The sequence below is a fragment of the Mus caroli genome, chromosome 5 (genome assembly GCF_900094665.2).
Source record: "Mus caroli chromosome 5, CAROLI_EIJ_v1.1, whole genome shotgun sequence".
Lineage (NCBI taxonomy): Eukaryota > Metazoa > Chordata > Mammalia > Rodentia > Muridae > Mus > Mus caroli.
Window position 1 is genome coordinate 117,303,726 of NC_034574.1, and position 13,122 is coordinate 117,316,847.

At 46.7% G+C, this 13,122-nt stretch overlaps 1 protein-coding gene across 2 annotated transcripts in view; it reads right to left on the reverse strand.

The window, feature by feature from the left end:
- Mphosph9 (M-phase phosphoprotein 9) overlaps window positions 1-13,122 on the reverse strand; it is a 75,214-nt gene that overhangs the window by 50,050 nt on the left and 12,042 nt on the right. For both annotated transcript variants that reach the window (XM_021163264.1, XM_021163261.1), the window contains exons 4-8: window positions 12,867-12,956; window positions 12,154-12,677; window positions 9,759-9,885; window positions 4,000-4,093; window positions 1,637-1,740 (exon numbers count right to left, since the gene is read on the reverse strand). In XM_021163264.1, coding sequence (XP_021018923.1) covers window positions 1,637-1,740; window positions 4,000-4,093; window positions 9,759-9,885; window positions 12,154-12,677; window positions 12,867-12,956 — 939 coding nt within the window. The remainder of the gene's footprint in view (window positions 1-1,636; window positions 1,741-3,999; window positions 4,094-9,758; window positions 9,886-12,153; window positions 12,678-12,866; window positions 12,957-13,122) is intronic.

Sequence of the window (13,122 nt, forward strand, 5' to 3'; positions counted from 1 at the left end):
GCCTCAAACTCAGAAATCCGCCTGCCTCTGCCTCCCGAGTGCTGGGATTAAAGGTGTGCGCCACCACGCCCGGTTCCCAGTTGGGTTTTAATCAATCAATAGAGATGCTAGTGGCCAATGGCTGGGTGGAAAAGATGGGACTTCCAGGTTCCTACAGGCAGGCTAGGAGATGCAGGAGGAGAAAAGGGAATTCGAGATGCTTTGGAGAGAGAGAGAGCCACTAGCCATGTGAGATCTTGGATGAAGTGGCCATTGGCTGCTTCCCTGACTGGGCCTGGAGTAGCAGGTGGGAGATTAGAAACACAACTAAACTGAGGGCAGATTCGGGTGCTGAGCAAGGAGGAAAGGGCAGGGCACACTGGCTGTAAATTACGTTACAAGTGCATCTAATGGGAATCTTAAAAGGACAGAAGTCACCATCAGATCTAGGAGAAAGGGAAAACAAGGAAGGAAACTGCCAATAACATAATACAGAAAGAGAGAGAGAGAGAGAGAGAAAGACGCAGAAGCATTTAACTTCTAAAACATTAGCTCAATTATGTCCTCTTAACCACAGAATTTTCTCATGTTATGACGGTCCCCAACCACAAAATTATTTCATTGCTACTTCATAACTGTAATGTTTCTACTGTTATGACTCATAATTTAAATATCTGCATGTTAGGCAATCTCTGTGAAAGGATCATTAAAGCTCCAAAAAGATTGAAGAAAAAAAACCAAAAACAAAACATTAGCTCAGTATTTTTACTTCGTTGGTTGGTTTTGTATAGTGTCTGTGTGTGTGTGTGTGTGTGTGTGTGTGTGTGTGTGTGTGTGTGTGTATGTATGTTCACATGCAAGTGCATGTTCACATGAAGGCCACAGGACAACCTCTTGCTCCAAACCCCTTTGTATTTGAGACGGACTCTGGAACAGACCGGCCTGGAACTTGCCGAGTAGTCTAGACTGATTGACTGCCTGCTGCAGCTCCTCAAAGCTGAGGGGAGAAGCGGTGTGTGTGTGTGGGGGGGGGGGGGGGGGGGGGGGGGGGGTGACGCCCTCTGTACAGACTCTGGAGAGTAAGCCTGGGTAATATGACTGCAAGACAAACACTGATCTGACTGAACTCTCCTCAGCCTGCATTTCTGTGTCTGTTTTGTTTTCTTGAGATAGGGTCTTCTTATGTAGCCCAAGCTGGTCTCCAACTCACAGTGATCCACCTGCCTCAACATAGTGCTAAGATTGAGGAAATGATGGTACCTCCACACCTAGCTGACTTCTATTTTGAAGTAACCTTATTCTGATTGTATAGGAGATGAGCTGAGGTATAATTTAAAAGGGAGCCTGAAGAGAGGCCCATTGGTCGTGCAAACTTTATATGCCACAGTACAGGGAAACGCCAGGGCCAAGAAGTGGGAGTGGGGGGGGGTAGTAGGGGAGTATGTGGGGGGACTTTTGGGATAGCATTGGAAATGTAAATGAGGAAAATACCTAATAAAAAAAATTAAAAAAAAAAAGAAAAGAAAGGGAGCCTGACTCTCAAACTAAGCTTCCGCCAGCATTTCAGAAGCAGAAACAATGCAGTCTATGGTGGCAAAGTTATCTATAATCATGACACACAGACACCCATGCATGCATGGGGTTCTTGCATCATTACCTGGCTCAGGGGCCTCTCTGCCGGGGGTGGTGCAAACGTCTTCTCCAGAGTTTCAGGCAAAGAGTGGTACAAGTCCTCCTCCTCCAGCTTCCAGTAAGTCAGCCCTGATGTGCACACACAGAGAACAGAGAGGAGTGAGGAAGGGCCCTAGACAGACAGTTCAGTCACGGCTCAGTGAGGGGGCTCAGTGGATTAAAGAGTCTTGCCACCAAGCCTGGCAATCTGAGTTCTATTCCTGAACTCACATGATGGAAGGAGAGAACTGACTCCCACAAGTTTTCCTCTGACCTCCACACACACTATGTTACGCCTTTGTTATCATTCCTCCAAATAGATAGATAAATAAATAAATAAATAAATAAATAAATGTGGTGAAACCTGTGTCAAAACTATAAACAACCAAAAAGAATTAGTAATAACTAAATATGTATTTTAAAGAGGATCTTACTTATAAATACAGATTTCCATAAAATCGACGTAAAAAGTTCAAATTCTCTATTCGATATGGGTATAGTGACAAACACCTATAATCCTAACACTTAGAATGCAGAGGCATGAGGGTCACCGGAAGTCTGAAGATAGCTTGGTCTACATAGTGAGTTCTAGGCCAGCCAGGACTACACAGTGAGGCTCACTCAAGAGAAAAGAAAAAATGCAGACAGATCCTCATAACCACCACCCTAGGCTGACCTCTAGCTTCAACAGCATGTGCAAACATGCATGATCTACATGGATGCGGACACACTCGAGCTCTCTTTCTCTCTCACACACACACACACACACGTAGGGCCAGGGCCTTGAGTTCCTGCACTACAGTTACACAAGGCAGGCATCCTGGCACACTGCTATAATCCCAGCACATAGAGAGGAAGCCTCAGAGGAGCAGGAGCTCAAGTCACCATCAGTTAAATAGCAACTAGCTTAACCTGGGCTACATGAAGCCATCCATTTGCTTGTTTGCTTGCTTGTTTGTGTGGGGTTCTTTTCAAAACAGGGTTCCCCAGCTATCCTGGAACTCGCTCTGTAGACCAGGCTGGTCTCCAACTAAGAGATCTACCTGCTTCTGCCTCTCGAGTGCTGGGATCAAAGGTGTGTGCCACCACGCCCACTGGGCTGCAGATTTGGTTGTTAAGGTAACTATCTAGCATCACTTGGTCCCTCCTAGAGCTGCATCTCTGTCCCAGTCACTGACTTTGTTATTTCAGGGAAGGTGCAGCGGGGAGGAACTATTTGCAGACAAGCAAGGCCTGTTTCGCTGAGAGAGTAACAGCTAGGAGAGTCTCCCATTGGAGAGAAGGTAGCTAAGGCGAAGTCTTCAAATGAGTCCCTGGCAGAAGTGAGCAGACTCTCAGCGCGAGGAGGAGGCAATCAGCTCTATCCTGCGGGGCCCTGTGCGACTCCGTAAAGATCCCGGCTGCTATTTTAAGGAAATGGAAACCATGGCAGAGCTTTGAGTAGAGGAGCCCCAAGTCCAGAAGGAGCACTCTGGCTACCAGGTTGCCCACAGACTCAAAGGTGAAGGTGGAATGGCAGCAGGGAGGCAGGTCAGAAGGTGGAAGACAGTGAGCGAGCACCATGGGGGCAGGAGCAGTGGGGATGGGAAGGTGGCTGAACCCACCGTTAAAGCAGCTAATTCAAACAGCTAAGTGCATGTGCCATATGGGAAACAGCACTAAGACTGGGCAGTCAGCACAAAAACAGTCAGCAGAATGACAGAACAGCTGAGCATGGCTTGCAGAGAGTCTGAACTTGCTGAATCCTTGTAGGGTAATGGAGAAAGGCTATGAAGGTTTCAGCAGGCAGCTCTCTGGAAGTGTTACGGATACACTGCTTCAACCTGTCCTCATAGAAGTTGGAACAAATTCACAGCAAACAGACGACAGGCAAATATTGCTTCTAGAGAAGCCAGATGCCGCACATACTTCTAATCACACAGTGGGAAATGCAAGTTGAGCTGGGAGTAAAATAAACTCTGTAAAGATCTAGGAGCTCATAGAGATGGCTCAGTGGTTAAGAGCACTTGCTGTTCTTCCAGAGGACCCAGTTTCAATTCCCAGCACCCACATGGTGGCTCACAACAGTAAGTCCAGTTCCAGAGGATCCAGTACCCCCTTCTGGCCTCCTAGGGTACCAGGCAGATATGGTGCACAGTTACATGTGTGAGCAAAATACTCATATACATAAATTAAAAGGAAAGTTATTTTTTTTCTTTTAAACTTAAATTCAGGCTATGTGCTGGCACAGGGAAGGCAGACACAGGAAAATCTCTGAGTTTGAGGCCAAACTGGTCTCCAGAATAAGTTCCAAGCCAGCCAGAACTACAATAGTGAGACCTGTCTCCAAAAATAACTGAAGTTCCATACCTGTTCCCGAATCAGACAACCAAGAACGTGGGCTTCCGGCCGGCTGACGGAGGTAAGAGGCACAAGGATGTGCAGCACCGGCAGCAAGGTCAGACTGAAAGAAACGAAAGAGGACAATTGGTGGACGGCTACACTCATCCGGTACTCATTGCTGAGCCAGGTGTTAATCCAGGTAGAGGCTGCAGCCCGGGTGTGAGGAGAGGCTCCATGGCTGCAAAAGTGCAATGCAGGGGACCGCCATCCCTGCATCATCTCTCTAAGGCTTTCTTGCTGTTTGTTTTGGTCACTGTGGAGCTAGAGGGTACTAAGAAGGAGAGAGAAAGCTGAGGGCGGGTGTTATGAGTTAAGAACCAAAATGTATTTACAGTTTGCTATCGATTTCCAGCAGGAATTTGATAAATCTGCAATTAGTTAGCCAGTTAAAAAAATGAACTAGTAATCTGTTTATGTCATCACAACTTGAGTAAATCAAATAACTCAAAACCACAAATCAGTAACATTAACTGCAAATAATGAATTACTTTTGGGTTCTCTGTAGACAGCATTAATCCCACGGTCTTGGGCACACTAGGTAACATGTTCCACCTAGCCCTCCTTCTTTTGTTCCTTTGAGACAGGGTCTTGCTATGTAGCCCAGGATGACCTAAACCCCATCACCTTCCTGCTCCCTGGATAACAGATTGCTCTCTGTGTGTGTTGGTGCTGGAGATCAAACCCAGGTGGGCTAGTCTACAAAAGCACTCTACCATAAGCTACATTCCCTAGCCCTTGGTTTGGGGTTTTGATTTTTTTGTTGTTGTTGTTTTGTTTTGTTTTTCGAGACAGGTTTCTCTGTGTAGCCCTGGCTATCCTAGAACTCACTCTGTAGACCAGGCTGGCCTTGAACTCAGAAATCCGCCTGCCTCTGCCTACCAAGTGCTAGGATTAAAGACGTGGGCCACCACCTCCCAGCTTGATTTTTTTTTTTTAAATCATCATCATTATGTGTATGGGTGTTTTGCCTGCATGTATGCCTGTGTACCACTTATGTACTTGGTACCCAAGGAAACCAGAAGATGGTGTCAGATCACCTGGATTTGAGATGATACAAATGATCGTGAGCCATCATATGGGTGTTGAGAATGGAACCCGGATCCTCTGGAAGATGCTTTTAACCACAGAGTCATCGCCCCAGGCCCTAGCCCTTCATTTTTTGAGACAGTCTTGCTACATAGCCCAGGCTGGTCCAGAGCGAACTCTGCAGTCTAAGCTGGCTTTGTATTGTGGATCACCCTGCTCTCTATTCCCTAAAAGCTAGGATCTCAAATGTATACCAGCAGGCTCTCAGCCTCTTGCTTCTCATATACAAATCCCAGCAAAGGCTAAAAGCACTTATTATCTATGTTGATTAAAAAACAAACCCAGGTGTTGAAGAGGCGCAGTGGGTGAGGGGTTAAGAGCCTAGGTACTTCTCTTGCACAGGATCCTGGTTCAGCGCGCAGCCCTCACTGACTCACACCAGAGGGCTCACAACCACCTGTAACTCCTCCAGTTTCAAGGACCCAACACCATCTTCTGACCTCTGTAGGGGCCTTCAGGTACAGGCACGCACGCACATGTGCACGAATAGAAAAAAAAACAAAGTCTTTTTAAAGAAACAAACCCTGTGAGTCACTATTCCTTACTCTATTTTCCGGGGATAGGTATAGGACAGTGGAACACTTGCTGCCAAAAGACCTCTGCCAAATTTCATGTTCACCACTACAGAGAAAAAGGAAATGTCTCAAACAGAGATGTATGACAGGGACATTTTCTTCTTTTCTTTTTTTTTTTTGGGGGGGGGGGCGGTTCCAAGACAGGGTTTCTCTGTGTCAGCCCTGGCTGTCCTAGAACTTGCTCTATAGACCAGGCTGGCTTCAAACTCACAGAGACTCATGTGCCTGTGCCGGCCTGAGTTCTGGGATTAAAGGCATGCGCGACCACCACCGGCTCTCCTTGACTTCTGGGTACTCCTCATCTTCCCCGCCCCAGAAGGACTTTATTAGTGCTTTATCAGAAGGAATAAGCTACTCGCAAGTCTGCCGCAAGGGAACCGCGCCACCTCCTTCTGTAAAGGCACAAATTCCTAAGTCATCATCTGTTTCTTAGAACTCCTGACTCTTCCAACTGGGAAAGGGACTATCAGGGACCAAGTCAAGCACTCCCAAGTGAAATAGTTAGATCTCACCCTGCTGCTGAGATTCGAGCCTCGGGACGGGAGTATACACACCGTGCACGAGAATACTGCCTTACACAATGCTGGCTGTGAAAGGCCATCCACCGAAGAAAAGGCCACTTGAAAGTCAAAGCCCGCTTCAACAAAGCCTTCTAAACCTAGGTCCTCTTAGGCAAAGCTGTTGCCCTGGGCCCAGCTCAAGGACCTACTGATGAGAGTTGTCTAAAGACCGGAGTCCTTCAGCCCATGTAATGGAAACAAAGGGCCAAAGAAATAAAGAACAACTTGGCCCTGGAAACCGCTTGCTCCACACAATACACAAAGTCATGATCGACTTCAAAGTAGCTATTTCCAAGAATAAACCAGCGCTGTGCAAAAGGAAAAGCCCATCAGGGGACAATTCTGATAAGCAGTCCCTTCTGTGGAATGAAACTGAAGACACTAGGAACAGAGAGAAAAGCTCGGGAGAGTCTTTCCTGCTTCTGTGAACCCAGAATTCCACAACGAAGAAACACAATGGTCGCGCCATTCCTCTATCACCTGCCAATACCACCTCAAAATCCCTTAAAAGTTCAGTGACACACACATTAGAAATTTGATTTCCCCAAACGGTTTGATGCTAAATGTATCATTCATGAGGAAGAATAAGCCTTGCCTTGGTGGGGGTGGGGGTGGGGGTGAAGCCCCTCCTTCGGCTGCCCTGCTGGGCATAAACAGCAGTGGAGGGTGGAAGCTGCTGGCCTGATTCACAGCTGCCCCGATGAGATCAGTCAGGCAAAGGCTGCTGCTCCAGACGCGCCACCAATCCACCCAGGGACCTCTTAGAGGCCCTCACACCCCAATGTCCACGAATATAATGCCCCTCTGCAGGCAGCCCCACCCCAAGTAGCAGTCAGAACTCCTAGTGGAAGCAGACAGTCTAAGAACACTTTTTTTTTTTTTTTTTTTTTTTTTTTCGAGACAGGGTTTCTCTGTGTAGCCCTGGCTGTCCTGGAACTCACTTTGTAGATCAGGCTGGCCTTGAACTCAGAAATCCGCCTGCCTCTACCTCCCAAGTGCTGAAAGGCGTGCACCACCACGCCCGACTCTGAGAACACTTTGAAAGCACAGATGACTCCAACTTGCAGCAAAGTTTGTGAACCACAAGGCCAGAAGCAGAAAAGTCTTGGGGTAAAGGTGTGGCAGTAGACAGACACTCAGCATGTACCCACACAGAAAACGGGGGGTAGGCATGGTACGGGGCTCACGTACCCATGGAACCCTAGAACTCAGAAGGCAGAGGCAGCTTGATCTATGTAGGGAGACCCTGTCTCTGGGGTGAGGGGTGAGGGGTAAGACAGCATTTAAATATTAAGTTTTATAAAACAGAAGAAACTATTATATAGGAAGGAGAACACGTTCCCTTCATGCCAAACAACTACAAAGAAAATAGCAATTTTCTGCCCCAATCCATAATTAGTTTCAGACTATTGTCCCAAAAATGACAGCCCACTATTGATGGCAAAAGAGTTGGGAATAAGAGACCCACCCCCAGAGCGTGATGAGCCTTTCCAGACCACAACTGCAGCAAGCTCATCCCAGGACTTAACACACAGCACCCACCACAGGCTTGCTGGGACTTAACACACAGTACCCAGCACAGGCTTGCTAGGACTTAACACACAGTACCCACCACAGGCTTCTCGGGCTTCAGAAGTCTTCACCTCCTTCCTCTTCAACACCAACTGGGGTCCCATAAGTAGGAAGCTCACTTCTGTAATCTCCCTATCTGAGACACTGAGGCAGGAGGATTAGCATGAGTTCAAGGCCACCTGGACTATAGGGTGAGAGTCTACCTCAAAAAGGGGGTGGAGGGGGGAGGAAGGACACTCCTAAGAGCGAAAGAAGCAGTTTCTTTAAAGTCTGAGGGAAGCTGGGCATGGTGGTGAGTCCCTTTAAGCCCAGCACTCAAAAGCAGAGGCAGGTGGATCACTGTGAGTTCAAAGCCTACCTGGTATACCTAGTAAAAGTTCCAGCCAGCCAGGGATATAGAGAGAGACCCTGCCCCCTCCCTCCCCCCAAAAAAACCCTCAAAATGTTAAAAGGCTGGGGGGAAGAACAGGGAGAAGGCTGGGTGTGGAGGGGGTACATGTGCTCGCTGGTGGGGGATACAGGCACGCACTGGCTGCCTGACAGTCTGAGTTCAATCTCCTGAACCTGACTCTCATACACTGTCCACTGACCTCCACATGCGGGCTTAACACGCACACCCACATCAGAATAAAAAGCAGGGAAATAGATAAACGCAAACAAAGTTACAAGCTGAGGAACTCTTACAACCTTCTAATTCAGATTTTTCCCTAGGATAATGGACATGTTCAGCTTATACAAAGACCTGATTTTAGACCCTCCAAGTATGACCCTAAGAAGTGTGTTGCCCCATGACAGTGGAGGCCATGGCAGGAACACACACATACTGGAACTTTCTGTCCATGGCCCTTTAATGAACAGAGTTGCCGTGTTAGCAAGAGCTCCACACAGAGTGTAAACATTTATTCCTGCAAAGCATGGTGACATTCTACCCCAATCCCTGCTCTTCAGGGGGCTAAGAGACAAGAGGCAGAGGTAGCCAGGGCGATATGGCAAACTTAGTCCCAAGGCAAAAACTTAATCTATTATCTACAAACTTGGACATCAAATTATAAAATCATAATTATCCAAATTTTCATAATTTTAAGACAATTTTAAGATAATGTTGGCACACACAGTACTACTTGTTGCAACATAATAATAGTATATACTACCTGAAGGTATATGTTGTTGTGCTGTGACGCTGGGGAACAGACCCAGGGGCTCAGGTGCACATGTCAGACAAACACCCAACCCCTGAGCTGTGCTGTCAGTCGACGTGCTTTGATTTTCAGTGATCACTCTTTCTTTGATCACTTAATGTAAACATTTAACACAGAGAATAAACACTCTATAAATCTTTAAAATTATGCATACGTGTGTTTTCCTTCATGTATGCCTATGCATGTGGGTGCGGTCCCCTCAGAGGCCAGACTAGGGCATCAGATCCCTGCACCTGCAGTACAGACTGCCGTACTTGTCACTGGGTGCTGAGAATTGAACTCAGGCCCTCTGGAAGAGAAGCCCCCCATCTTACCCATCTCTCTTCATTTTTGTACAATTCTGTCCTGCATCAGCTCTCATTTCCAGCCTACTAAAGAGGCTGGATTTACAGCAAATGACAGTCAATCCTGAGACAAAAGAGAAGCTCAAGAAAGAACAGTTGCTCAGCAGCTAATAGGACCACCTATTCTTGTGGAGGATTGGGGCCTGGTTCCCAGCACCCAAATGGCAGCTTACAACCAGGGTAACTCCACAGGGTCCGATGCCCTCTTCTGGCCTCCAGCAGCACTGCATGCATACGGTACACATACATGCACGCAAGCAAATGCTCGTACACTCAAAATCAAGGAAGTCTTTTTTAAGAAAGTGTAAATACACAAACGAGCAAAAACGCAGCAATGTCAGTGTAACCAACAGGAGCCGAGGCATACCAGAAGAGCCCCCTGTCACCTACTGTGTCAGCTGGAGGCTTCCGGTTCAGCTCACTCCCTGGCTTAGGTCCTGAGCAGTCATCCTCTGTATGTGCCTGCTTTGGCTGGTTCTGCTTCAGCCTCTGTGCCCAGGATGTTACAGACTTACCACTTAAAAAGAGAAAAAAATAAAATTATTTCCTTCGAAGGCCACCCTTTATCTCGAGAGGTCAGCATACTACCTAGTGTTTCAGAGGGCAGGGCTTTGTCTTAATGCTAGTAAAAGAGGGCCGATGCGGTGATGCTCTCCGTGTGTGCGTTCCAGCACTCAGCAGATCTCTGCAGGTTTGAGGCCAGACTAGTCTATGCAGCATGTTGTGGGACAGCCAAGGCTATATAGAGACCCTGACTCAAAGCAATGAAACAAAAATGATGTTTTATTGGTTTTCCTAAATATCTTAAAAAAAAAAAAAAAAGATTTATTTTTCAGCAACCACATGGTGGCTCACAACCACCCATAATGAGATCTGACACCCTTTTCTGGTGCATTTGAAGACAGCTACAGTGTACTTATGTACAATAATAAATTTTTTAAAAATCTTAAAAAAAAATAAAGATATATTTTTATTGGAGCTGGAGAGATGGCCCAGCAGTTAAGCGCACTGCCTGATCTTCCAAAGGACCTGGGTTCAATTCCCAGGGCTCACATGGTGGCTCACAACCATCTGTAATGGGATCTGATGCCCTCTCTGGTGTGTCTGAAGACAGCTACAGTGTACTCACATACATAAAATAAATAAATAAATCTTTAAAAAAAAGAAAAAAGTGAAAGACTTTTATATATGAACATTTTGCCTACACATATGTCTGTGTACCACATGTATGTGTAGTGCCTGTAGAGGCTAGAAGAGAGTAGCAGTACCTTACACTTGGAGTCCTAGGCCATTGCCAGCCACTGTGTGGGTTCTGGGAACTGAACTCAGGTCCCCTGTAATGGCAGCGAGCTCTCTTAAACCCTCTCTCCAGCTGCAAATTTCTTTTCCTTATTATGTACCTCGTCTTTATTCTGTGTGCACACATGATGTCTGTGTGTCACAGTGCACACACAGAGGTCAGAGGACGACTCTGTAGAGTCAGTTCTCTCCTTCAGGTCATGGCAGCCTGCATGGCAAGCAAGCTCCGTTACCCAGGGACATCCCACTGGCCCTGAGTCTCTGAACTTTCCTTTTCTCTGTTTTCAGTTGTTGTTTTGTTTGGTGACAGGGTCTCTCTGTTATATAGCCATGGTTGTCCTGTACCTTGCTATATAAACCAGGCTGGCCTTGAATTCACAGAGATCAACCTGCCTCTATTGGGGTTAAAGGCATGCACTACCACGCCCAGCTCCTACAACACATTTCAGATGTGTCAAACTGAAAACTTAGGGTAAACAACAAAATTTCACAAAATGTGTTGTTTTTTGACTTGGGGGTATTTGGGTTTTTGTTTTTGTTTTTGAGATGGTCCTGGCTGTCCTGGAACTCACAATATAGACCAGGCTGACCTCCAGCTCATAGAGACCCGCCTGCCTCTGCCTTCCAAATACTGGGATTAAAAAAAAGCACCTGAGATAAGAGAGTTTTTTTTTTCTTTTTTGAGACAGAGTTTTTCTGTGTAGCTCTGGCTGTCCTGTACTAACACTGTGGAACTCCTAGAGATCCGCCTGCCTCTGCTTCTCCAGTGCTGGGATGAAAAGCGTACACCATCATATCCAGCTGTTGAGAGTCATTTTTAAAGGTTGATTTGTATCTTTATGTGTATGGGTATTTTGCCTGCATGATATATGACATATATATGTGTGTATCACATGTATACAGTGCCCAAAGGGACCAAGGGAAAGTGTTGGGTCAACTGGAACTGTGATTATACTTGTTAGCTGCCATGTAGATGCTGGGAACGTCTTTTAAAAAGGTCTTTTAAAAATGCAGCTGGAGTCCTATGAAGGCTGCACAGATGCTCCAGTGTAGGGGTATCAAGGGCGGGGAGGCAGAAGTAGGTGGGTGGGTGGAGGAACACCCTCATAGAAGCAAGGGGAGGGGGATAAAATAGGGGGTTTCCAAGAGGGGATAACACTTGAGATGTAAATAAATTTAAATAAATAAATAAATAAATAAGTAAATAAAATGCAGCTAGAGCTCTTAAATGCCGAGCCCTCTTTCCAGTCCCACACTGAGCAGTCTTAAAGCACTGCACATGGGAAGAGTCAGGGGTCATTAGTACACAGCGCTTGTTTATTTTCGTTCTCCGCATGTAACAAGGTAAGAGTCAGATTGTAATGGTAAACCTGATTTGTATCCAAATACATCTCATTCCACTGTGGACCAAATAAAAAGAACATTATTTATTACATTTTCAATGCCACCAATAAATGAGCAAAACCGAGCAGAGAAATCCACTTACCTATTTGCTTTCCCACTGTACACTTCAGAGATCTTGTTTTCACCAAGAAAATTTCGTTCAAATTCCCCAGGAAAAGTGGAGCTGTCTTCCTTTAGAGAGGCACAAAGCTCTTCAGGGGTCTGTGTGAAGAAGTTTATGGCTGCTGCGCCCCTTGCAGGGGCATGTGCCTGCACCACAGAGGCTGGGTGCTGCCCCTGGGAAGCTGCCTCTGACTCTAAGGGCTCAGTGGGCTCCTTAGCCTTGTGGGTGTTCATGTCCAGGATGCAGAAGGTGCCGTAGCCACTGCTCACTGAGCTGCTGTCGGCATGGCAGTCTGGGTGGGATGTGGATGATGCTGGCTGTGTCTCGGGTTCCTTGGACACTGGGTAACTGACAACAGACTCATTTCTCTCACTGTTTTCAGAAAAGAAGCCCATTTGGGTTTCTGCAGACACCTGCTCACTCACAGAGCTGCTGCTACACGAAGGCCAGGACGGATGGCTGAGCTGCAGTTTCACTAACTTCCGGATCTCCTCCTGTATTCGCTGAGAACAAAGAGGGTAAAGAAAAGTAAATTACATATTGTATTTTCAGTGTTAAGAAAAGGCCATGCCTCAAAATACACTACTACTCTAAGTGTGATATCTTCATAAGCAAAATTAATACACTGTTTTGACGGCAAATCTCACAAATAAAGGCATCCCACGGTCGGTCGGTCGGTCAGGGCAACTCACCCGGATCTGCCTATGGAACTGCTCCTGCTGGGCGACAATCTGCTCCTGGCAGTGCTGCTCAACCACACTGAAGAGCTGCAACCACCTGGCCTGAGAAATTGTAAAGAATCTTCACTGAACGTAATTCAACCTAAGACGTCGCAAGAAAAACGCTCGTGCCGGGCGTGGTGGCGCACGCCTTTAATCCCAGCACTCGGGAGGCAGAGGCAGGCGGATTTCTGAGTTCGAGGCCAGCCTGGTCTACAAAGTGAGTTCC